A 25,116-nucleotide genomic window follows, 5' to 3' on the forward strand; every position below is an offset into this window, starting at 1 on the left:
TGCTTGTTTATACCTTATTTTATACATTATTTACATTTGAAAGCCCCCTCATTTATTTACATTTCTGCTCCCTGTTCTTTTCCAGGAGAGTAGAGATCCTAGGAAACTGCACTGGTTGTTTGAATTGCTCTTGGAATCTCCACTGAGTGGTGAAGGAGGATCATTTGTAGATGCTTGGTAAAATTAATTTGAACTGTTTTATTGTGGTTGAATAGAGTAGGAAATACAGCCTGGATAAGCTGAATTGAGAGGATGCTGTGCCAGCTGCCTTGTAGGGGAGGGGAACAAAGGCAATGCTTTCCAATTAGCTTTCCCCACACAATGGCAGGTTCTTCATGATAATTCTTTTAATCTAACTCAGTTGTGGGAAGGTTTGGGACTGGCAGAGGAGCAGTGCTGTTGTTTCACTGGGCAATTTTTACCCATCTTTGCTCATTGAAAGGCACTCTGATGCACTGACACACCTATGCACATTCCCAAGCAAAGTCTGGAGGGGACTGGGGAAGGAGGAATGTTCTGTGTGACTAAAAATGAGCTGTTGTGATTCCCAGCCGGCTTTATGTGCTGCAAGGGGGCCTTGCCCAGCAGGAGTGGAGAGTGCCAGAGCTGCTGCACAGGCTGCTCAAGTACCTGGAGCCCAAACTCACCCAGGTCTACAAGAACGTCCGAGAGAGAATAGGAAGGTCAGTGTTGTCTGCTGCACTTCTTGGTGGGTTTCAACTCTTCATTTCATTTGGGTAGTCAGGGAGCTAAATAATTAACCTGAAAAGCATTAATGCTTGCAGCAAAAATCAGATTAATAATTCAGAGACTTGCTTCAGAAATTCCAGATGACTTCTCTATATTTGTCTTTTCATAGAATGTTCATCTTTTCATTTGTCTGTTCATAGAATGTTATGGATTGGGAGGGACCTTAAAGCTCATCCACTTCCACCCCTTGCCATGGGCAGGGACACCTTCCACTATTCCAGGTTACTCTAAGTCCCAGTGTCTCCAACCTGGCCTTGGACACTTCCAGGGATCCTGGGGCAACTATAGCTTCTCTGGACACCCTGTGCCAGGGCCTCACCAATTTCTTGTCTGTGTTTATGTTTGATATCTCTAAAGCTCTTGGAAGAGACATTTGATTTTAAGGAGCTTTGAATTGAAGATGAGAGGAAATTTTCTCTAAGCATTAACCCTCAAAGGTCACCCAATCGATCTTGGATCATTTGGAGTTCACAGGTCACTGTTCTCTGGACAAGAGTCGTGCTCACTGTGTGTTCCTGCTGGCTTTGTCTGTTTTTTTTAGTGTGTTGACCTACATATTCATGATAGATGTTTCCTTGCCAAACACTGCTGCAACTAAATCTCCTCGTGTCCATGAATTTACTACCCGGATACTTGAAAACCTCAAACCCCTCATGGAAGCAGATGAAGAAATCCAGAATCATGTCATGGAAGAGAACGGAGTCGGCGAACAAGACGAGCGAACTCAGGGCATTAAACTCTTGAAAACAAGTGAGTTAAGGAGGTCAAGGAATGGGGGGTATTTTAGCACGTGATGATCTGTAAATTGTGTAGCAGAATTGTTAATATTTCTCTTTAAATCAGCGACTGTTTCTCTTTATTCAAACAGTTCTGAAGTGGTTGATGGCGAGTGCAGGACGATCTTTCTCTACAGCTGTCACGGAGCAACTCCAGCTGTTACCTTTGTTTTTCAAGGTAGATCTTTTAATTTCTCCTTTATTCGCTATATTTGGTTTAAAAAGGATTGTATAAATAAACTGAAATTATTTGGTTTGTATCTATTTATAATATTCCAAGGCCAGGTTACACAGAGCATTAAATAACCAGCTCTGGTGGAAGTGTCCCTGCCTATGGCAGGAGGGTGGAACTGGATCACCTTTTGGGTCCCTTCCAACCCAAACTATTCCATGATTCTCTAAGGAACCTTGAGTTACTTTCTTTTGTTCCTGACTACACAATTCTTTCTAAGCAGTTCCTGTTGTTTCTCTGCTTCTTGTATTTGAATCTGTGTCATCCAGTCTCACCTCTCTAAAATAATCCTTACTTGTGTGCCCAAAGTGCACAAACGTCAATAAATTACCCAACATTAATCTACGTGACCATAAAATAAAGGTTTATTGAAATGAAAGTGACCTTGGTAAAGCTATGTCTCAGTTTTGGACCTGGATCTAAAATATGAAATAAATTTGGTTTGATACCAAGAGAATGGCAGTGGGGAACAAAAATCTCACTAGGATATCTTGATTATATACTGAGAATATTTAATGTAATATTGATTGTTTTGCCCAGCTAACTGAATCTTTCAGCATTACATTGAATGTATTTTTCCTAGACAGCTGTCCTTTCATGAGATTACCCTTGTTTTGAGGATTTTGCTGTCACCAGTACCAATTTACTGACAGGGTTTTGTTCCCTCACTCCTCTTACTTAGATTGCACCCGTGGAGAACGACAACAGCTACGATGAGCTCAAAAGAGATGCTAAGATGTGTTTGTCCTTGATGTCTCAGGGTTTGCTGTATCCTCAGCAAGTGCCTTTGGTACTTCAGGTGCTAAAACAAGTGAGTGTGGTCCAGACAGCTTAAAGCTTCTTAGCCTCTGCATCCTCTGCTTTTTATTTGAGAGTGTACAATACTTATGATTCTAAGCAAATCAAATACTGATTTTGATCTGAAAAACTTTAAATAAAGTGTTTTAAAACACTTAGTAAGTGTATCTTGTTTAACATTTAAGCCACTTATTTTTGACAACAAATTGAACAGCATTTTGATATAGTAACATTTGGTTCAGTAGTGGATCACTTTAAGTCTCCTCATGAGCATAGCAATTCAAAATCCAGCTTCAGAATGAGTCTTCAGCTAAAGAACTGCCCTTGAATCTGATTTTTTTTTTTTTTTTAGGGTTTTGCAATATATTTCTGTTTAACAATCTTGTTTGGAAGTGAAGCCTGTAAAAATTACTATAGATAAAAGGTGTATGAAACAAAATAATCTGAATAAAGGAAGTTATTTGCAACTGGCCCCAGAAGCCTTTTCTTAAATATTGTTTACTTTCCATCAGGGGCCTGCTTTCTTTGACATTTTTGCCTTTACACCCTGATTTATTCACTGCAGACAGCAAGAAGCAATTCTTGGCATGCTCGCTACACCATCTTAACCTACCTCCAGACCATGGTGTTCTACAATCTCTTCATCTTCCTCAACAACAGTGAGGCAGTCAATGACATCAGGTGGCTGGTGATAAAACTCCTGGAAGATGAACAGCTCGAGGCAAGTGATGCATTCTCTGCACTGCTTTCACACCACTGTTTCTTGCCTTTGTCAAGTTGTATGGGAAAGCTGACATGTAAATTAATTCAGGAGGTATTTCTTGCTCAGCATTTGAAAATGAGCTTTATAGGATGTGTTTCTTTCATATTCATTCCAGGAAAATCGTTGATAATAAAATACTCCATTAGTGACTTCTTTAGAAGTTCCACTGCTTCTGCTTTTTCACAGAATGGTGCATTGCTTGGAGCTTGGTTTCAGTACATGAAATAGGGATATCATTAATTCCACTATAAATGTGTGTTGGTAGAAAATTCAACATCCTTTCCTGTGTGAAAAGTGTGTAAAACCACTGTTTATTACTCTGGAGGTCTGCCTCACATCTAATGATATCATATTAATGACAAAAATACTCTTGATATTTATGCCAAGTGAAGAATCTTGAGTATTAACCTCCTGCCTGTCCTATCTTCCCTGCACTATCATTTTCCCTGGTGTTTGTGCAGTTGGCAAATATCAATGAAATCCTAATTTTGGATGCTTTTTCCCTTCTAGAAGAAAGATTCTGCATCACCTTGCAATCCTACAGAAGTTGTTTGTCAGAACACTTGCCTCATAATCTCACATCATTTTGAAAAATACCTTTTATTCGCTTGAATGCAATTTATCCAGTTACTTTAAATGTACCAAATTATCCCTCTGCACCACAGAGGTGCAAATCCAAAAAGCCTACCTGTGTTCAGAACCACTCTGGATCATGCTGTTGCCATGGAAGCTTTCACTTTTCTCTGAAAAGTAATCTTCATCTTTCTTGGTAATAACTGACAAGACGCAGTATCCTGCTGAGTAATTCCTGTGGAGTTTTTGGAGGCTGGATTTTTAAGATGAGAATCATTAGCTTTGACTAGGATTTGGTGTCTTTGCTCTGTAGAACTGAGGTTTGGATTCTTGGGTTTTAAGGTACTTTTATTTTTTTGCTTATTTTGATACAAAAGGCTGCTGGTGATTGCTTTAATATGCACAGCAGTCGTGTTTTGGTAAGCGTTTTTCATATTGCACTGCAGTTTTACAGGAATGGGAGTATTTTCTCTCTGTGTAAGTAGCCCCTTCCAACTCCTGCACTTGGGTTTGACTGGTGCTGTTGAGTGGTTTTGTTCTGATATTGTTGCACTTTTAAAGACAGTGATCAGTCCCTTCTGACCAAAAAAACCCAAACCCCATAGGTGATGGGGAGATTCCTCTAGTTTTTATATTCTGTATTTCATCGTGAATGTGATCATTTATAAATTATTTGATGCCAGAGGTGGTGAGTGATCAGCTGCTTCGTGAATGATATTAAAGGCTTTGCTTCCAGGTGCTCCTCACAGCAAATTGTTCCTTCTAGCTGGGAGATTAATTTAGAAATTAAAGTGGTTGTAATCCAAGGAGTAGGGATGTAAATGAGCCCAGCTCTCCCGGGAGCTCGCTCACTTCCCAGCCGAGCTGCTTTGTGTCTGGCTCTTGTATTAGCACATCATGTCTCATTTAATAGCTCAGCTCTTCAGGGACTCACAAAGTGCTGATAAACAGCACTGCCAGCCTCTCACCTCATCCCTCCTCCTTCACTATCAGCAAAGTAGATCACGTTAGAATAGTACCTTGTAGAAATTTAAATGGAACGGGCCAGAGTCTCAAGAGCTTATTTGAACTCCCTCTGCTTAATTATTGCAGCTCTTGCAGCTGTACTTATGGCTTTGTGAGGCTCAGAACATCGTGTTCAAGGATGTGATTTATTATTATAATCTGCTGCATTGCATTCAGAGCATTGGGAGGTGTTTGTGCTCCACAGAGACAAATGTTCTGTTTGCAGTTACCTGTGACACAATGTACCTATCAAAAAATCTGGTGGCGGCGTCTCAACCAGTTGATTTGGTTTGCAAGTTTGTAAATGTTGGGAGGCTCTGGGTCAGAATGTAATTATGGAAAGTGGGAGTGAGTTTTGGAGGGACTCCCAATTGAAATAGAGTTTTACACGTTTATAATTTCCTGGCTTTGGGAGGTTTGAGGAGATGAGAGGAATTAGTAATACTGATGGGTTAGTCACTTGTTTTTAAAAGCAAGGATGAGTTGTCTCTACTCTGAATTCACTAACAATGTGCTGTGGTGGTTTAAAAGGAATGGAAAAGGAGATCTGTATTTTGAATGGCTTGGCAATTAGATGAAAGCTATGTTTAGTCTTGTTCTTTGGAGTTTCTGTGTTTATCCTTAAGAAGAATATTTTTCCAACCTGGATTTCTGAGTTGTTGATCATAAAGTTCATTTTGTTGCTTGTTAATCCAGCATCTGTTGTGTCTTTAAAGAACTCTTGTGCTATGGGTAGAACAGAATCAGCTGAGTCTCTGGAACATTCCTCGTGCCTTTTCTTGGAAAAGCTCTTCTGCTTTTGTCAGGGGAAAACCTAAATGCTTTTGATTAAAGCCCACTTTAAAACAGAGCCTGTTAGGAATTATGTGAAGCAGGTTGATTATTTGGTTTCAGTCAACATTTGTTTTTAAAGTTTCTAAAGCTCCTCTATTGACAATGGAGTTACATTCTTTGCTTGAGTAGCAGGTCACTTTATGGCAAATTTTGTGCCAGTAGTTCTGTATTACAGCAAAGCACATTTATTAATTTTAAAGAGCCATCTAATAAACTACTAATAGCAAGATAACAATTCAAAGGCTTTTGCTGAGCAAGATGTGCTCACTTGGGTTAGTTGAGTGTGCTTCAAAGGGCAGTAATGGCATAAATGAATGTTCTGTTGTGTGCCCAGGTGAGGGAGATGGCTGCCACCACGCTCAGCGGGCTCCTGCAGTGCAATTTCCTCACCATGGATGGGCCCATGCAGACTCACTTCGAGCAGCTCTGTAAGATGAGGCTCCCCAAGAAAAGGAAGAGGGACCTGGCCTCAGTGGGAGACACAATTCCTTCAGGGGGTAAGAAAGCAGCTCAGGAAAGAAATCAGTGTTTTGGGTAGCACAGGCTAGCATAGCATTTGATTTGCAACATAAATGGTAAGAATACACAGCCAAGGCAAATCTCTTTATTATGTATTCCTATGTTAAATTAATTTCTTACCGTTTTAGACTTAACATTAAAGAGGTTTTCCCAGTTTCCAGTTCACAGAGATAATGAGGATATTTCATTCACAGATGATGAGGAATAGCAAGTCCCTCAATAAATAAAGTTCCTTGGCTGTCACAACATAGTTTCACTCCTTGCCCACCTCACCTTCTATTTATTATCAGTGTGAGTTTTTTTATTCTTAAAAAACCCACAAAACAACCAACCAAAAAATAAACCAGAACAAAAACCCCCGTAGTTCACCCTGATTTGGAACTTTGGCTTCTGCCTGGGCATTTAATGCATCTGAGTCACAGTCATTTGACCCAGAAGTTTGACTTTCCATATTGCCCAGTATTTCTGCAATTTGAGAAAATACTCTGAATGCAGAGCACAGAGATGTCATTCATGAGTTATTCATGAGTTTCTTTGAGAGAGGGAAGCTCACTTGAAATGTTTATAAAGTGTCCAGCAGTTGTAGATTGATTCTTATTGGAAGAAGGTGTAAAAAATTAAAGATACGAGAATGAATCTGGGATTCTGAGGAAGCAGAACCAATCTGGAGCTCCATAAGTTCTTGTCTTGGTTTTCCCTGGAGGTCTCTGCAGTGCCAGGGGGTTTGTTGCTGCTTTTCTTTAACTGCTGTGGGTTGATGCCCTGTTTTTGCAGACCTGGTGAAGCGCCACGCCGGCGTCCTGGGGCTCAGCGCCTGCATCCTGTCCAGCCCCTACGATGTGCCCACCTGGATGCCACAGCTCCTCATGGATCTCAGTGCTCACCTCAATGACCCCCAGCCTATTGAGGTAAAAATACAGCAGTTCTCTCTCCAACACAACACAGCTGAATACCTGTGACTCATTCTTAGTTCTCTTTTCCTAGAAAAGCATAGGAACTCATTAGGAAATTTAATTTCTGCTGCTTTTTACTAAATGACTCCGAATAGTTTTCAAGCATGACCTGCTTTAAAATATTTTTTGTGGTAGATCTGTCCTTGCTTTCAAATTTAAAGCATTAAATTGAAAGCTGCAAGAACGGTATTTATAATGAAGAAGTGGTTTTTTTTTTTTTCATTAAAGATGTCTCTTTTGTGTATGGCATTCTAGGAAACATCAACCTAGAACCAGTCTGGAATTTTTAAAATGAAGCATTATGAGCTGCCTTAGAAATAAGTTTTTAAAGAAATCATTGCCTTTTATTGTGTTGTCCCTTCTGTTGGATTTTGTTGACTGTGGCTCTTTTAACCAGGAAGTGAGATGAAGAATTCCTTTGATGTTTTCAGACCAAAAACACTCTTTTGAAACAGCCAAGGAAAAGGCAGTGGTGGGAAAAGCACTTGGCTTTTATTTTATAAGAATCTCCAAATGTTTCCCAGCTCAAAATTGTAGGTCCAGGAATCCATTTTATAAGAATGTTGGAGTCATGACCCGGTCAAAAGAATAACCAGAGCTGTGAAAATCAGGCTGAATTCCCCAGGGTCTCTGGGGAACTCTGGGTCTGCTCCAAGCCTTGGTGGTGCTGAGCAGTTGTGTTTGTTGTACCCAACGTTGGTTTTGGTGTGGAGCTGGGTTCCCTGGCTGACACAGCTCCATCCCCATTGTGCTGGCAGATGACTGTGAAGAAAACTCTGTCCAATTTCCGGAGGACCCACCACGACAACTGGCAGGAGCACAAGCAGCAGTTCACAGATGACCAGCTCCTGGTGCTCACTGACCTCCTGGTTTCACCCTGCTATTATGCATAGGTGGGTCAGCTGATGGGTTTTGCCATAAGCTTCACTCTTAGGAATCCTTAACCACAGGGAAAATGCTGCAGCCAAATTTCTGGCCCTTGCCTCCTCCAGTGGTTTTGGTCAGATTTATTTGGGTTAAATATTTTAAATATTGCCCATCTTTCTGTGCATCCTTGTGCTTTGCTAAGACGTTTACACTTCTTTTCTTGAATATTGATGTTCCTTTTCTCCATTTTCTGCCAGTTGGCTGCCTTTTAAATGCCTGGCAGTGTCCCTAAAGTGCTGCTTTATACTTCTTGATGCCTCTGAGGACTTTACACCACCCAGTCCAGGCTATCACCTACATCTCAGGATGGGGAATGGCTGCTACCACTTGGTTTCCTCTTCCACACTCTGGCTTTGCTGCCAGGGTTCTTCAGACAGGCATGTCCCCAAAGAGTGAATCCATTCGTGGGGTTTCTCTTTGTTACACTACAAGATGCCCATCTCTATTGTATTGTGATGTTTTGTGACAGTATTCCAAGAGAAGCTTTATTTTAACAAGAGCATGACGGAATATTTGTGTTTTGAACCCTGTCTTCTTTCCTTTCAGGTTTCTCCTGGGGAAAATGAGGATGTAGGATTTTTTCTGCGAAATAAAGGAAACTCAAAAGAAATTGATCATGTAGAGAACTTTGTGCTGGAAATCCTGATGCCTAATCAAAACCACTTTTAAATACAAACCTAGAGACCTGGTTCTCTTCAAAAGGAATTTCTCCTCCCCAGGGAGCAGCCGGGGAAGCCCAAGGCTGCACCTGCTGGGCCTGATCATGAGTCCATGGCAAGACCCTTCTCCTTGGCCTGCATCACACATCAGTCTTGTTTCTGCTTCCATCCCTCACCCTCCTCTTCTGCCCCCTGTTCCCAACATGAGGGATATGCAGAACCAGAGAGTGCCACAAACCCGAATTTTCTCCGTGGAGCTCTCCAATTCTGCCGATGCAACTCCTCCCCCAGTCCATACACAACCCCGGGAGCCTTCCTTCCTCAGAGTTTTATTTTTCACTACTGGGATCTGAGAAACATCCAGTCCACCTCAGGGCAGCATTGCCTTTTTGTATTCTCTCCCTTGTGCAAATGTAAATAGCTGAGCTCTGTGCAGCGCAGGAGTGGCAGGACGCAGCATGGGCAGCTCCTGCTGCCTGGCCAGGCCTACAGGGGTGTCTTGACCACGTGTGGAATAAAAAAATCTATGATTCTCTGCTTATTTTAAAGGGGGAAATGGGTGTTTCCATGTAATTAGAGCCCACAGATAGGAAATGATGGACTGTTAGTGGTGGTTGAATTCACGGAATGAAATGTCTGCACAGTGTGGAAAGGCAGTTTTTAACAGTGTATTCTCCTAAAGATTGAGCAAGCATATCTTGTTTGAAGATTGTGGAAGCTCTGTGTTTTTTTTGCCTGCAGCTTTGTTAAGAGACTGGTATCAATTGGCTGTTTAACAAGCTGTTTAATATGTGTTACATAGTTGTAAAAGACTGTATAAATTGTAGAGGCATTGCATTGACAAAACATTGTACAGTTTGCAACCTTTTACATAACACCATTGTGAGATTAATTTGTAAAGATTCATACTTAGATGTTAATACAGTAGTGGTTCTGGCTTTTGTATCAAAACAAATGCCATTCTTAGTTTTTTAAATTATTTTCTTTAACTGAATATCTCTTTGTGTCCGAGAGGGTTTGTTTTGCTTTTCCTGTATCTCATGACTGTGTCTCATTCAGATTTTACTTCAACACGTGTGGCCATTTCTCAATGCTGACATCCCATATTCTGGTGTGATCCATTCATAGAACATGAGGTACATGGAAATAACTCATCAAGTGGTGTGTGTTTCATCTTTCATGCAAAAACCCCCCAGGAGCACTGAGACCTTTGTGTGGCTCATCCCAAACTTCCAAGCACAGCAGTGCTCCTGGGGCAGTATTTAAGGAGTGTCAGCACACGGATGTAACCACTGTATAGCGTAGTGCCAAAATTATGATTTCAATTGTGTACGTAGTTTAAGACACAATAAATGGACTGTTTGTAACTACTGCATCTTCCTGTATTTCTGAAGAGGAAATTGTGTTGGTTTGAGATCGTAACTTCAGGTTTTTACACTGCTTTTGAGCTTTTGGATGAGGCCTGTGTTTGTCCTGGGATTTGGTAATGAGTTAAGGCAACATTAAGGATTAATTAAAGATCTTGTTCTTATGTCTACGAAATCAGCTTTTGCATTTATGGAAAAATATCTTGTACCAGGAAAACACGTGTTGACTTCTGAGAACTGGAGAAACTAGTTTTTGTTGGAGGGGGTTTTGCTGATAGAATTAAATCTTTGCAGGTGATGGAAAGCCTTTGCTGCAGAGGATCATCTTTAAAGGATCCTTGGCTGATGAAGTGTTGGAGCAGATATTGCATGTGCAGCTCTGCTGCTTTGTGCTGTACTTGGAAATCTCTTTCCTTAGGGTATAGCCTAACCAATCCATTGGTTGAGGGTTCAGTGCACTGTAGGGAATCATGCTCTGGTCAGGAGTGGTATTAATTCCCAACACCTCGTAAATCCACAGTAAATTGCTTTATCCAAACAGATCCCCCAGCACAATATTCAAAATATATTTTTGTAGGATAAGACACACCTGTGGTAGTGTGAGCAAACTTGTGCTGGTTGAGTTTTGGTGAGGGAAGAGTTGTTAGTCTTTTGTCCTGAAAATGCAGGAACAATTTTTTACCACCAAATAACACAACTCCTTTACTGGATTTATTCCCTAACTTTCCCCAAGCAACATCCTGAATTCTGAACTTCCCTCACTGATGTCTTATGCTGTCTCTTCCCTGAAGCTGTCAAGATAAGTCTGGAGTCCTCAGTCTGGAGAGGGAGAGATTTCTGGCATGAGAAGAGAGAATTTCCTCCCTTGGAACAGGAAAGGAGATGGAAAAATATCTTGAGGACAGTTTCATAGCCTCGACATTCTTAGAGACCACCTGTCAGACTGCACAGATAACCTGTGACCATCATGGGGCAAGCACCAAAGAAAGGCACAGATGTGAGGCAGAATTTGGGAGGTATTTTGGTTTGTTGAGGTTGGGGTTTTTTTGCTGGGATTTTGCGGTTTGGTTTGGTTTTTACTCAAGTTGCCAATGATGTACTGCTCAGTGACTCTTGCTAGACCATTAAGTGGTGTGATCTCCCATATTTCCATAATCAGGTGGGCATATCTGATGCTTATTTTGATATATAAGAAAACTACCAAGTAGGCAAGTTGGACTTTTAACCTGTGCATTTGGGTGGTGCCACAGTCTCAGCATTGGTGGATTGTGTTGCTAACAAGTTCATGTATGGATGAATTTGGGTTTTATTTAAAGAGGCAAAGAGATGAAGTTCCTTATTTCTGGAATATTATGGCTGTATTCCTGGTATGCCCAGGTATCTCCCTTTCCCCCTTCTTCCTTCTTTCCCAGGCTGCTGGGACTGCTGTGCTGGGTACACTGGATGATGTGATGATGTCTCCTGTCAGTTTTTCACAGTTAGGCATCCCCAGCATCCCACACCCTGCTCAGTCTCACACTTCCTTCCCCAGCTTCCTGGAATCCTGCAGCAGAGCCTCCAGCCCCCTTTTCCCCAGAGCTGTGGAAAACACAATAATCTGGTAAGAGCCAAGGGGAGAAATGAAGCCCTGTGACAGAAGAAGGAAGATTTTGCTCTAACCCTGCTGTGAGTTACCAGCTGATGTGTTTTGCATCCTCACAGCATCCTGCAGTACCTGGAAGGCAACTTCTGGGGATTTCTAATAAAAGGAGGGGAATTTAACGTCAGCCTGCTCTAGGCTTCCCAGCTGCCAGCAGGCAGAGGAATCCCTGCTCCAAGGAGGGGGTTCCAGCTGGTTAATCCAAGGCAAGGTCCTCAGGGCATTGGTGCTGTGGTAGTTACAGCCTGGTTTAACGTCAAAGACAAACTCTGGACGAGATGTAGAATATTGCTGAGCAGATTTTGCTGCTGCAGATCGAGCTGGACACACACTTCCCTTTGGGAATATGAGATGACATCATTTCTGATTCTTAGGAAAGCCATCAATAAACCCAATAAATCTGTTCTAGCAAGAACTGCAGTCAGATTACAGTAAATGCAGGTAGAAACCCAGCTGAGTTCACCCTGAGAGGATTCTGTTAAAAGCTTTTCACTGCTACTCTTATTTATTCTCTCCTGGCTTTTCTTTCTTTCTTTCTTTCTTTTTTTTTTTTTTTTTTTTTTCTGGGTTAATGTCCCCTTTTATTATTCCATCTGCTTTCCCCTGGAACTCTTGTTAAAATCATAAGATACAAATCTTAGGTTGAGATGAGGGCAGATTTCAACAATTAAAACTGATTTCCAGTAGATAGCTGCAAAAGAACACTGTTGTCAAAAATGCCATGGGAACATTTTTATTCCTTATGCAGTAGGAACTCCAAGACTGAACAATGAGAAGCTTGATAGGTCTAGAGAGCACTGGATTTTTAAGGAATTATTTTAAGGAAAGGTTTGAGTGCTGCAAAGGGTAAATACCCTTATACCTTGTGCAAGGTAAGTTTTGCTCTTGTGATTCCTACCTTGCAATACACACTTTCTTCCACTGCTTCCACACCCAAACTGTGGCAATTCTTTTAAAAGCTAAAAAGTCCTTTTTAAAAGGGACAGATCATGGAGATCCTTTTTGCCTCAGCTCGTTCCCTTGCTCCCAGAGAACAATCCCTTCTCATTTTCTGCTGGAATGTTTTTAAGGCTTGCAGGCTTGAACCAGCTACACTTTCCCCTCCATTTCAAACCACAGTTAATAACTGTAGGGTAAAACAAGGCAACCCCGTTCTTGCATTAGGATAACATTTTGTTACTCTTGTTTAATCCCATAATGCAGCGTCCTCTGGTGTTTATAAATAAGAAAATTCAAGGAGGGAGATCCCAGCATGTCGATGAAAAAGCAACTCTTACTCAGGAGGGCCAAGATTCACCCACAGATTTCAAATTAACCACAACTGGAGAACAAAAATACAAGTAAGGGAAAATAAGAGACAGCCAAGCTGAGAGAGGACGTAATCTGAAGCCACAGGAAACTACGTGTTGGGTTTTGAACCTTGCCCCTCCTGTACACAAGCACTTTAAGGACAAAGTCAAGGCAAAATGCACCTGCCCAGGTTGCAAGGCACTGCCGCAGCCAACTGCTGGCATTTCGCCAAGAATAAATCTACCCCCGTTGCCTCTGAGAGCGTGTTAAGCAGGGCAAGGCTCACAGGCCAGGCTGCTGTCACCAGCCAGAGGGTTACAGAAACATTGCTCTGGGGTTTAGAAAGGATTGTGTTGAAAAATAAACAGGCAAGTGGCACTGGGAAGCTTTCAAGTATCAAATTTGCACACTTGTGGCTGGCTGGATGGTTCTACAAAGCACCTCGGGTAGGGGGATGGTTATTAAAATAATAGATTAATGTATATGTAATGATTGTAAGACAAGTGCAGGCATAAGTCAGAAATACTGGCTCTATTGTATTTTCATAGTGCTTTTGTGCCTTGCCTGGCTGGATTTTGGTCTCTTCCACCTGGATTTCCAGTGCCACAGAGGCCCCTCAGCTGTGTCTGCCTCGGACAACGTGCACTGAGCGTTTCCTCACCCTCATCCCTGTAAGTACTTCAAAACCATCTCTTTAGTGCTCAGATATCCAAGGCTCTCCATCATTGCTATATTTGTGATAGCAGCTGGCAGTTAACAGATAAAGAAATGATGTTGATTGTTTTCCCTGCCCATGGGAGCACAGAAGATGCTTTGCCTTAGGTCCTGTGCTTCTGAGCAAATACAAAGGGCACCACTGAGCTGGTGCATCAGGAAAGTGATGCAGAAGTGAAAAGCAGGGCGGGAGAAGCATGCAGAGCTTTGATGTTGATGCTGAACAGGTTTTGGGTTGAGGCAGGTGTTTTGTTGGGGCACAGTTAGCACATCCTCTGCTCCAGGGATCTGTGAGCATCCCTGCACCAAGCTGATGCAGAACACTGCATCCAGCTCTGGGTTCCTGGTACAGGAAGGAGTTGTTGGAGCGAGTCCAGGGGAGGCACCAGGTTGATCAGAGGGATGGAGCAGCTCTGCTGTGAGGAAAAGCTGAGAGAACTGGGATTGTTCAGTCTGGAGAAGAGAAGCTTCAGGCTGACCTAATTGCAGCTTTCCAGTACCTGAAGGGAACTTACAGAAAAGATCAGGCAAGACTATTTACATGTGGACATGTGCCAGGACAAGGGAGAAGGAGAGAGAATTGAAAGAGAGTTGGTTCAGACTGGATATGAGGAAGAAATTCTTCTCTGTGAGGTTGGTGAGGCCCTGGCACAGGTTGACAGAGAAGCCCCATCCCTGGAAGTGTCCATGGCCAATTTGGACAGGGCTTCGAGCAACCTGGGCTAGTGAAAGGTGTCCCTGTCCACGGCAGGGAGAGGAACGAGCTGCTCTTGCAGTCTGCGATGCTCTAGCCCGCATTCCGCGCTGCTCCACCCGAGCGGGAGCAGCGGGGACGCAGCGCCAGTGGGGCTTAGGGGAGCTCGGTGCCGCCTCCCCCGGGCCCGCCTGTGCCGGTGCCTGGCGGTGTGGGGGGGCTGCGGCTCCGGCCCCGCCGCGGCGGAGGGAGCGGGGAGGGGCCGGGCAGGGCCGGGCCGCGCCATGGCGGGGCGGGCGGCGCTGAGGCGGCGGCGAGCGGGGCCGGGCGGGAGCCCTGAGGCGGCGCGGAGGGGGCGGTGAAGAGGCAAGGCGGGAGCCCCGCGGCTGTGAAGGAAGGGGCCGGGCGGCGATGAACGGGTCAGGGCGGTGATGAGCGCGCTGTGAAAGGGCAGGGGGCCATGAGCGGGTTGTGAAGGAAGAGGCCGGGCGGCGATGAACGGGCTGTGAAAAGGCCGGGGGGCGATGAACGGGCTGTGAAGGGGCCGGGCGGCGATGAATGGGTCAGGGCGGCTGCCGGCCGGGCCCGCGGAGCAGCTGGGCGCGAACGGCAGCGGCCCCGCGGAGCTGCGAGAGGGCACCCACGCCGCCACGCTTGCCGCCTGCGCCTCCCTGCTGGCCCTCGTCTTCTGCCTCGGCTCCTACGGCAACCTCATCGTGCTGCTCTCCTTCTTCGACCCGGCCCTGCGGAAATTCCGCACCGACTTCGACTTCATGATCCTCAACCTCTCCTTCTGCGACCTCTTCATCTGCGGCGTGGCCGCCCCCATGTTCGCCTTCGTGCTGTTCTTCGGCCCGGCCCGTGGCGTGCCCGGCGCCTTCTGCTTCACCTTCCACCTCACCAGCTCCGGCTTCATCATCATGTCGCTCAAGACGGTGGCGGTGATCGCGCTGCATCGGCTGCGCATGGTGCTGGGCAAGCACCCTCACCGCGCCGCCTCCGCGCCCTGCTCGCTGCTGCTCACGCTGCTGCTCTGGGCCGCCAGCTTCACGCTGGCCACGCTGGCCACGCTGCGCACCCGCGGCTCCCGCCTCTGCTTGCCCATGGCCAGCCTGCCCAGCGGGCAGGGCAAGCTCATCCTCTACCTCTACGTCACCGACTTCATCTGCTGCGTGGCCGTGGTGTCCGTGTCCTACGTGATGATCGCCCAGGCCCTGCGCAGGAACGCGCGGGCGAGGAAGTGCCCGCCCGCGGTGGCCGTGGGCACGGCCAGGGCTCAGCCGTTCGCGGGCCCAGAGCTGTACAGGACCCAGAGCTGCACCAAGCCGCCCCACGGGCACGCCAAGCTCACTGGCCGGCTCCCACTGGCCTCGGCCGTCAACCTGGCCACGGCCAAAGACTCCAAAGCGGTGGTGACGTGCGTGGTCATCGTGCTCTCCGTCCTGGTGTGCTGCCTGCCCCTGGCCATCTCCTTGGTGCAGGACATGCTGTCCGGTAGCGGTGGCTTTGTGCTCTACCAATTCGAGCTGTGTGGGTTTACCCTCATTTTCTTCAAGTCGGGATTAAATCCCTTTATCTATTCCCGCAACAGCGCGGGGCTGCGAAGACGCGTGCTCTGGTGCCTGCAGTACGGAGCCCTTGTCTTCTTCTGCTGCAAGCACAAGACGAGGCTCCGAGCCATGGGCAAAGGCAGCCTGGAGGTCAACAGGAACAAGTCGTCCCACCACGAGACCAACTCAGCCTACATGTTGTCTCCAAAGCCTCAGAAGAAGGGTTTGGAGCAGGCGTGTGGCGCCAGCCACTCCAAGGACAGCATGCTGAGCGCCAAGGCATCCGCGGGGCAGCAGCAGCACTACGGGCAGAGCAGCTCCACGCCGATGAACACGCGGGTGGAGCCCTACTACAGCGTGTACAACAGCAGCCCCTCAGCCGAGGTGAGCACCCCGCACAGCCTGCAGCCCGCGGGCTCCTCCTTCGCCTTCGCCAAGCCCTGCGGCCCCGCGCTCCATCACTGCGGCAGCGCGGCGCGGGACTGCGGTGCTGCTCCCACCAGGCACATCCCGCTGCCCTCCGTGTAGCCCTGGCTCCGCCTGGCCATTCCAGAGATTCCCCTGCTCTGCTTTGGGGAGGAATGGCTCCAAACTCCACGGTACTGCTGCCGTTCCCGTTTGCGTTTGAAGCAAACGCGGAGCTGCCGCCTCCGTGACGCGCTCTGGAGTTCCAACAAGGCTCCAGCCAAGGGATGTTTTACATTTGGAGTTGTTGCACGAGGGTGGTTTTGTTACTGAGTTTTACTGTCGGGCAAGTAAAAAAAACCAAACTAGATGCCATGATTATGTGGTTCATTCTTGTCATAAGGCCAGGTTGGAGGGGGCTCAGAGTAACCTGGGACAGGGGAAGGTGTCCCTGCTCATGGATCAGCTTTAAGGTCCCTTCCAACCCAAACCATTCTATGATAACACCGAGTGCATAAATACCTTCTATTTTCAGGAAGAGTTGGGGAGATGCTTGGTACTATTTGAGTTTAAACTCTTCCCCGTTGCAGAAGGTTGGAAGAATCAATGTTTTTCAGTAATAACAAAAGTCCTTTATCTTCACGGAGTGAAACCTTGGTTCTGGTGAGGTAAATGGCAAAATTTCCATGAGCTGAAGTTCAGGATTTCAATTTTGGCTTCAAGTGGGACAAGGCTTTGTTTAGTCAGTGTTATATTTCCACTGGGGAGGGATATTTGGGAAGTGTGGCACTGGAATAAACCTCTGCAGTACATATATTAATTATCTGCTAGGCCCGGATTTTAATGATGGTGGCATTCTGTACCCCAAAATAACTTGGAGAAGTGTTTTACATCTGATAAAAATAACTGTGCACTACCTAATTATTTGCATTACTCGAGGATAAAGGTGAATTTTGCAATATTATGTGACTGATACACCAGGAGGAGCACAGTCACCTCTGGAATTCCCTCACTGGTCAGCTGTCAGGCACGGTCGTGTTGCTGCTTGCTCTTTTGCCATGACTTTGTATAAATTAGGATTTATACAAAGGCAGAACTGACAGCTATTAACATTTCTAAAACCAGAATGACAAGTTTTTGTGGTTTTGTTAAGTCTGACATCAATTTGATTTCACCTGTCTGTTTAGAAATTTTGTCTGTTGGTCTACACAGTGAGCAAATCACAGAAGTTAAGTATTTTTTTAATAAATTCACCCATTTGTGTTGTATCTTATTGTGGGAATTCCCTGGGAGACAGGACAATTCAGAGGCATTTAAATTCCTGGTACTTCTTGCTCTAAGTGGCCAGATCTCTTCCAGACAAGCAATCACCTTTCAGCTTCTGTGGCCTTTAGCAGAGCCTCAGTGTCTCCAGAATAATTGTGCCACAGGCTTTTGGTGCCTTGCTATAGGAAAGTGCCACATCTTCAGGAAAATGACAGTGATGGGAACGTGATTTGTTACTTTAGAAACAAAAAATGTCCACATCATTGCTGTTGTGAGTTGTTGGTTCAGGCTTTTTGTTAACTAAACTGTTCTCAAGGTTCTCCTGGAACGCTGTTCTTTGTTTAACACTGAATATGAATTAATTCTGAATAATTCAAACCAGCTTTCTTGCAATAAAATCAGTGTGAACAACTTTCTAATACAAATTTTAAATGGAAATTATTTCCATAAGTCTGTTCCCTCTGCCCAGATTTTTTTTCTCTAAATGAATAATACGGTTCTTTGTAAACCAAGTATAAAAGATAATGAAAAGATCTTGTTTGGCTGTTCTGTATTTGAATCTCTCTTCAGTACAAATTGTACTGGAAGGAAAAATATACATGAGGTAGTTTGGGGGGTTTGCAGTGTGTATGTGCAGCTTCTCCTGTGCCTTTAGAACTTCATCACATGTTTCAAAATTAAACCACTCACACGTCATAAAACATTTGCATTGAGTATTCACGTGGGAGTAAAGCAAGAAGGGGCCAAGCAGGAGGTTTTATTGCCTTTGTGTGACAAAAGAACTGAAGTCCCATCAAAGCTGTACTGAATAGCTGTTTTGTGGGAGGTTCATGGATGTAGTAAATCGAGATTGGATTTTGAAAGCAGGTACAACTTTAGAGTGAATCGTGGACTGAAATAATCAAAATTTTGATAAAATCATTAGTTCAGACTCTTCTGGAGTATAACTTCTCCTTTTTTTCCCTTAGCCTCTTCTATCAGAAGCCTGCTGAGCACAGAACCAGTAAAGAACCAGTAAAGCTCCAGTGAAGCACCAGTAAAGAGTCACTGCAAGGTTAACAAGCAGCAATGGAATTGAGAGGGAAGCAGCAGTGGAGGTGGGAAATGTGTGGGAAGAGAGGAAGTGAGAAATGTGACCACTGAGTGCTTTAGAAAAAGGAAAGCATAAAGATTATTAGAAAAACAGCTTAATTACTTGGAGCTCATGAATCTCATTAACAGGTGACTTCTGGTTGCTTAAATGAGCAAAAATATTTGTAGTGTTTTTATAGTTCACAGTCTTTTTAAGCTCTAGATCTCTGTGGTATAAAGAGTTGGCTTTTTCAGCTGCTGGCCTGCAGGATTGTGGGTTTTATCCTAAAATATAAAACCTCAAAGCTGATCAGAGTCTGTGTTCCTCCAAACATGCTGCATTCCTGGATTTGGGATTTTCTACTGGGAAGTTGTTTGTGTTTGCTCATCATAGGAGCAAGTCCAAGTCCTGCTAAGCTAAATCATTTGTCCTCACCTGTTGTTTATTTTCTGTCACAGTCTGTTGATTTCCCTTGAATGTCAAAGTTAGATCAGCTGAATTTCTTTTGTTTTTTTTCCCAAGCACAATAAATAAAATTATCAAGTGGCATGAGGTGAGGGCAAGGACCATGCAGAGGTAGCACTGAATCCACTGGAAATGGGTCAGGGTGACTGTGCAAGGTGGAACTTTCCTAAACCTAAATAATAATGTACAGAACTTGCTTATTCTCCAGAGATTTGTGATTAAACAAAACTCACCCCAGTTATTTAACAGCAGAGACCACCACACTCAGCTGGTCTTTTCTGTACTGTCTGGTTGCATATTTTATTCTGAATTTACAAAAGATTTTCAAGTCTCATCTCTTCCAGCAGTCACTGAACCCAAAGTCTGTAGCAGTGTGGGTTTAGCCTCTCTCAGAGGGCTCAATTAAGTCCATCTTTAATCTTCCCTTGCCAGAGCACAGAAAGGAGCTGCTCCCTGTGTACCAGCATGATTTGTGGCTCTCTTACCTGCACACAGGTGGGTGTGTTCCCACCATAAGCTGTCCCAGAACCAGAAATCTCTTGTCCAGTCCTTAGACACCACTTCTCACTGCCACACCACCTCAGGAAGGCAGCAAGGACATGCACTGTGACTTGAGCAGTTATTTTTTTTCAGGTGACATCCACAGCACCCACAGAAATGGTGGGAATAGCTGGACAGATCCAAGCATCCAGGAGGAAAAGGCTTTTAATCAGTGCTCAGGTCTTATCCCTTTGGGATTCTGTATCAGAGGGAATAACGGGTGTGCTGCAGTCCCCCTAGGAGCCTCTCCTGGGACTGATCCAAACCCCTGGGCATCACAGCAGCCTCTGCAGGAGGTAAATGCTTTTATCTGAGCACAGGCTTTCCAAGCACAGCTCTCAGGGTTCCCTGGGTCTCATTCCAGCTCCTGCATTTCCAGAGCGGATCCGTTCTCCGCTCTCAAGAGCGGCTCGTTGGTTGTTTTTAGGACAGCTTTTAGCTGATGCCAGAACATTTTCTGCTTGTGTTCCTCAGGGCTCCACTTCAAGTAGGTTTTCCTTCTCAGCAGTTTCCTGAGTTTGCTGAATTTCTGTGGGACGCTGTGGGGTGGGAGATCTTCCAGCACGATCATGATGAGGGAATCCAAGTTTTCATTCAGGACCCGGTGTTCGGCAAAATACAGCTCATACTGGCACCAGCAGCTGTTCACAAAGCTGGGAGAGAGAACAAAAAGCACTTTATGGCTGTTCTCTATGCAGTAAAAAATGTTCCCAAGCACAGGATGCCCTGGTTTGAAATCCCTCTCATGGTAACATATCCTGAACCCGTCCTTTTCCAGCTTTTCCAGCAGGTTCTCTTTGGTCCAGCCGGCGTCGTGCTCGCTGTAGGAGATGAAGGCGTCGAAGAGTTTGTTTTCTGGCCTCTTCTCATACTGCTTCCTCTTGGCCATGCACCAGTACCAGCCCATCCTGATGTACCAGGGCCCATCCAGCCGCCAGCAGAGCATGGTGAGGGCCAGCACAGCCAGGCCAGCAGCTCCAGCAGTCACGGCCAGCTGGACACCCAGGGAGCAGCGCAGCAGAGTCAGGTGGCTGCTGCCCACCAGGGAGCCCCGGCGCTCCGGGGGGAAGCTGCACCTCACAGCCCCCCTGCCCCTCATCTCCAGCTGGGGCTTGTGGATGTAGACATTCACAAACCAGTACAGGTCACAGGTACAGAAAAAATGCTCCCCTTGCACAGTGAGAACCCTGAGGCTCGTCAGAGGGCCAAACGTGGCCTCCACGATGGTGGTGATGGCGTTGTCACTGATGTCCAGCTCAACCAGAGAAGCTGGGAGAGAGCCAGGCTGCAGGAAAGAGATCTTATTCCCTGATAGATTCAAATACTTCAGTCCTGAGAGGGATTCCCCAAAGCTATCGGGCAGCTCTGGGATCAGGTTGTGGCTGCTGTCCAGGCTGGTCAGTGCAGGAAGGTGGCCAGCAGGCTCCAGACGTGTGATCAGGTTCCCAGAAACGTTGAGATGTTCCAGCTTCCCCAGGGCAGAAGTTAAGGACAGCACTTTCACCTTGTTTTTACTAAAATCACATTCTTTTAAGGCTGATGGAAAATACTCTGTTTGTATATCCGTAATTTTGTTATTTTGAATCCTAAATATTGTTAAGTTGGAGAGGGATTTCAGGCTGGGGTCAATGACTCTGATGTCGTTGTTGCTGACGTCGAGCTGCTGCAGGGTAGGGGGGAAAGTGGGGAATACAGAAATGTAGTTGCTGCTGATGTCCAGAAATAACAGTTCTTCCACTGTGTCAGCAAACCACTCTGGCAGTTCCACAATGGAGCAGTTGGACATTCCCAGGTATTTCAGTTTCTCAGGAAGGCTTTCAATGGGTGTCCCAGCCTGGTTCCTGACGAAGGAGATGGCAGTGATATGTACAGTTCCAGGGGGAGGGACACATTTTGGAAGTGTATTCCCGCTTTCTGAGAATGCTGTGTAGATGAAATGGTTTCCTTGAACATGCATTTTTTCCAAGTTAAACAATTTTGGAGCAAAATTCGGGGGTATTTGGCTGATGTTGGTGAAGGACAAATCAATTTCCTTGATGCTGGAAGGGAGGCACAGCCTATCTAGGTTGTTGATGGGGTTGTGGCTGATGTTTAGGAACAAAAGCTGGTGGGATGGGAACTTACAGAAGAACTCGGCATCCAGGATGTTAATGGTTAACTTGTTGAAGCTGGCATCGATGGACAACGTGTTTTCCATTGGGAAGAAGAGGGAAAACAGTGACAGAAGATCCCATTCTATGTTGTTGTGACTGATGTCAAGCTCCAAAATCCTGCTCAGCTGGGCTTGGCAGAGATCCTCATCCAGTTTTAACATCAGCTCCTCCTGGGAGAGGTTGCTGTGGGACAGGTTGAGTGTCCCATTGATGGGAATTCCACAGAGGGTGGGCTCAGCTGTGGCTGTAGGAAGAGCTGTTGTGTTCCTCTCCCCCCTCCGGAGCAGATTCCCTGTGCTTCTCCTGAGCCTGGGCCTGAGGATTTGCAGGAGGGACAGAACTCCAGAACGTGGCAGCTCCTCAGTGGGAGCAGAAGGCTCCAGAACAGCCCCCGAGGATGTGGCAGAATTCTTGGAAAGCTGCAAAGACCTCGGAGTTTTGCCAGCAGGTGAGACCTTCAGGTGCGGTGGGAGATCTGACAGGAGCAGCTTCTCATCATTAAATGATAAATCCACAGAAACCAGGCTGAGCAGACTCTGGAAGGCTCCAGGCTCAACAGCCCTGATCCGATTGTAGGAAAAGTCCAGAACTTCCAGCCAGTCAAATCCTTCTAAGTCTCTCTGGGTAATTTTTTCAATGGCATTGTGTGAGAAATTGAGAGCTCTTGCTGTTTTTGGAGCTTGTGCTTCTGAGACAGAGGAGAGATTTGAATAGGAGTAGTTATAAACCAGGAAAGCTGGAGGTGTTCTCCACGTTAGGAGTCCATGTGCTCTGCTGAGTAAGAAAGGAATGAAGTAGAAATGAAGGCAGCCAGAAAGGGTCCTCATCCTGGAGAAAACAAATGTTAATTCCATCTTTATAATATGTGAATGAATATCCTTAAAAATAATCCTAATTTACTTGAAGTCTAGAAATTGTTTCATTAGTTGTATCCATGAATCCCTTTTTATTAAGCAAAATAAAACAAATTTTACTTCAGAGTAAGACAGAAAGAGAGTATCAGAGAATGATTTGAAGGAGAGCACTCTTCATCTGAAGCCATGGTAGATAGAGTCTGAAATTTTCTTTCTTTTCTTTCCCAGGCAGTCCCTGCAATACCATCTTCCCCCTGCAAAACCTGAAATGTCCTTCAGGGCTCCGTGGGGCTCAGGTTTTACATCTCCCATCCCGGTGCACGACAACCAAGTAAGTCTGACCCCTCCAAAACCTGTTCAGCCGCTTCAGTGACGCCCCAGGGAGCTCCACGTGATTGTTTGTCCTCGGATCTTCCCCTGAACCCAGCCCCTGGAGCTTTGCTCTGCCGAGGATTTACCATTTGTTTGGTAAGTTTTCTTGGGAGCAGGATATGGGAGTCAGCCAGGAGAGGTCACTGCCCCAGTGACCCTCAGCATTCCCAGTGCCGGGAGCGTCACTGCCCGGCTCCAATAATAATAATAACAATAACAATAAAAATAACAATAACAAATATTAATAATAATAATTTTAGAGTCCCTGACCCAAGCCGTGTATTTGTTCCCTGCGAAGGCAGGTGCAGATTCCATGAGAGTCACCTGTGTCCCCACAGTCCCCCTTGCTGCCCACCGGATTTAAGTGAAGGGAAGGGACCTCGGTGACTTCCCAGCTCTGTCCTCACTGCCCTTCCCACATCCCGCAGGAACACCTGGCATAGGAGTGAGCCAGGAACCCCCAGGGAATGAAAAGCATCATCAATTTATCGCACAGCTCTGTCCTCCCTTCCAGCCACCCTCCCATCCCTGTGACATCCCGTACCTGCTCTCCTGGGCGCTCCTCCCTCCCCTTCTGCTGCCTCGGGTGCCTTTTGTGGGGCGGGCTGGGGAGGAGGAGGAGGAGGAGGAGGAGGAGGAGGAGGAGGAGGTGATGCCGGAGATGATCCACCCTGGTGAAATCCGTCAAGTTTTCCCCTTCGCGCCGCTACCAGGCGTTGCCCAAGCCGTGGCCGAGGGGGGAAATAAAAGGTGGAAGTTGCTCTTTTAATGCATCACAGCGTCGTCCCGAGGGTTTCACAGCATCGCAGGTGGGGGAAAAAAACTGGGAAACCACGTTCAGCAGGGACAGACTGCAGGAATGCTGAGGGAGCTTGGGGTGCTGCTGCCAGGGGAACCCAGAGCAAAGGGTGGAGCAACAGCGTGATGCTGTGGTCTGTTCTGCCAGAAACAACACTGCTAATGGGACCAGAGCCAAAAAAATGATCCAGACAATGCTGGCCCTGGCTTCACTAACTCAGAAATTCAGGTTACTTGTGCTATTAGGTATTTAGCTATGACCAAAGTCACTCAAACTCCTCATAACCATGAAATGGCATCAACTGTAACTCCACCTTTGCCTTTCCCTCGAGGAAAATAATATAAAAACAGCTTGGAGTGGCCCTCACACATCCTGGGGTCAGTTGATGCCCCACAAGGACACCTGGGTAAGAACCTTACTCTAAATTGTTACCAGGAGCTTTCAGTGAGGTCAGAGCTTACCTTTATACCACTTCCAATTTTTTTTCCCACTCTTTTGCAACCATCAGTGACTGGAAACTCACAGCAGCCCAGAGGCCCCTCTGTCCAGCCCTAAGGGCTGGAAAACCCAAGGTGATTTGTGCTGTTTGAGCAGGCACTTTCCTGCTGTGGCAGGTTCTGGGAACTGCCCCACAGATCTTCAGACAGATCCCAACCTTCTTTGATAAAAGGAGCAGGAAATTAATAAGCTGGGATATGTCAGGGGAAATTTTGGCCCCTGCTGTCAGTGTGGGGTGACACCCTGCAGTTGGACAATTCTAAATGCAGTGGTGCTCATGAGCCTCGGGCTGTGCTTTCCTTTGGGAAGATGGGACAGCTCCATCCCAGCACAGGGGCCAGCAAAATCCCAGAGAGTCAGTCATGGTTGGAAGGGACAAAGTTAAAAGGCAGTTTTTTGGTAAAAGCACAGTTATTCCACCAATTTCTTGTGCTAGAATTGTTCTTTTTGTTTCATCCAACACCCTGTCTTTGTGCTTTTGTATTTTTTTTTTTAAGCAATCTCTTATTTTGGGAATTGAGGGTAGAACAGGATATAAAAAAGGTCTGAGTGAGCAAGGAAGATCCACACCATGTGGCCAAGAGCAGGAGCAGTGTTTTCATTCCCAAAACAGGTCACGTGCCACTGGTTCTGCCTCTTTTTGCAGGGA

General features: G+C 45.7%; 3 protein-coding genes across 4 annotated transcripts in view; 2 read left to right on the forward strand and 1 right to left on the reverse strand.

Moving 5' to 3' along the window:
* PSME4 (proteasome activator subunit 4) overlaps window positions 1-10,156 on the forward strand; it is a 43,225-nt gene extending 33,069 nt beyond the window's left edge. Inside the window, exons 38-47 of the mRNA XM_014895143.2 lie at window positions 86-177; window positions 552-683; window positions 1,292-1,500; window positions 1,619-1,704; window positions 2,441-2,569; window positions 3,122-3,277; window positions 6,066-6,228; window positions 7,025-7,158; window positions 7,962-8,096; window positions 8,677-10,156. Coding sequence (XP_014750629.1) covers window positions 86-177; window positions 552-683; window positions 1,292-1,500; window positions 1,619-1,704; window positions 2,441-2,569; window positions 3,122-3,277; window positions 6,066-6,228; window positions 7,025-7,158; window positions 7,962-8,096 — 1,236 coding nt within the window. The 3' untranslated portion in view covers window positions 8,677-10,156. The remainder of the gene's footprint in view (window positions 1-85; window positions 178-551; window positions 684-1,291; window positions 1,501-1,618; window positions 1,705-2,440; window positions 2,570-3,121; window positions 3,278-6,065; window positions 6,229-7,024; window positions 7,159-7,961; window positions 8,097-8,676) is intronic.
* A 4,708-nt stretch (window positions 10,157-14,864) lies between these two features.
* Window positions 14,865-19,095, forward strand: GPR75 (G protein-coupled receptor 75). 2 transcript variants are annotated; one of them, XM_088160803.1, is made up of 2 exons: window positions 14,865-16,427; window positions 18,683-19,095. In XM_088160803.1, the coding sequence occupies exons 1-2, from the start codon at window positions 15,048-15,050 to the stop codon at window positions 18,704-18,706; spliced, it is 1,404 nt and encodes a 467-aa protein (XP_088016929.1). In that variant the 5' UTR covers window positions 14,865-15,047; the 3' UTR covers window positions 18,707-19,095. The 2 variants fall into 2 exon arrangements, with proteins under 2 accessions (XP_088016929.1, XP_088016928.1); XM_088160802.1 differs by lacking the exon at window positions 18,683-19,095 and having other exon boundaries at window positions 14,865-18,247.
* A 397-nt stretch (window positions 19,096-19,492) lies between these two features.
* LOC106865217 (toll-like receptor 1) lies at window positions 19,493-24,103 on the reverse strand. Its single transcript, XM_014895145.2, has one exon. It carries the CDS (start codon window positions 22,796-22,798, stop codon window positions 20,147-20,149), a length of 2,652 nt encoding a protein of 883 aa, XP_014750631.2. The 5' UTR covers window positions 22,799-24,103; the 3' UTR covers window positions 19,493-20,146.
* Window positions 24,104-25,116: the final 1,013 nt, after the last annotated feature.

Source organism: Sturnus vulgaris, chromosome 3 (genome assembly GCF_052056855.1).
Source record: "Sturnus vulgaris isolate bStuVul1 chromosome 3, bStuVul1.hap1, whole genome shotgun sequence".
Classification (NCBI taxonomy): Eukaryota; Metazoa; Chordata; class Aves; order Passeriformes; family Sturnidae; genus Sturnus; species Sturnus vulgaris.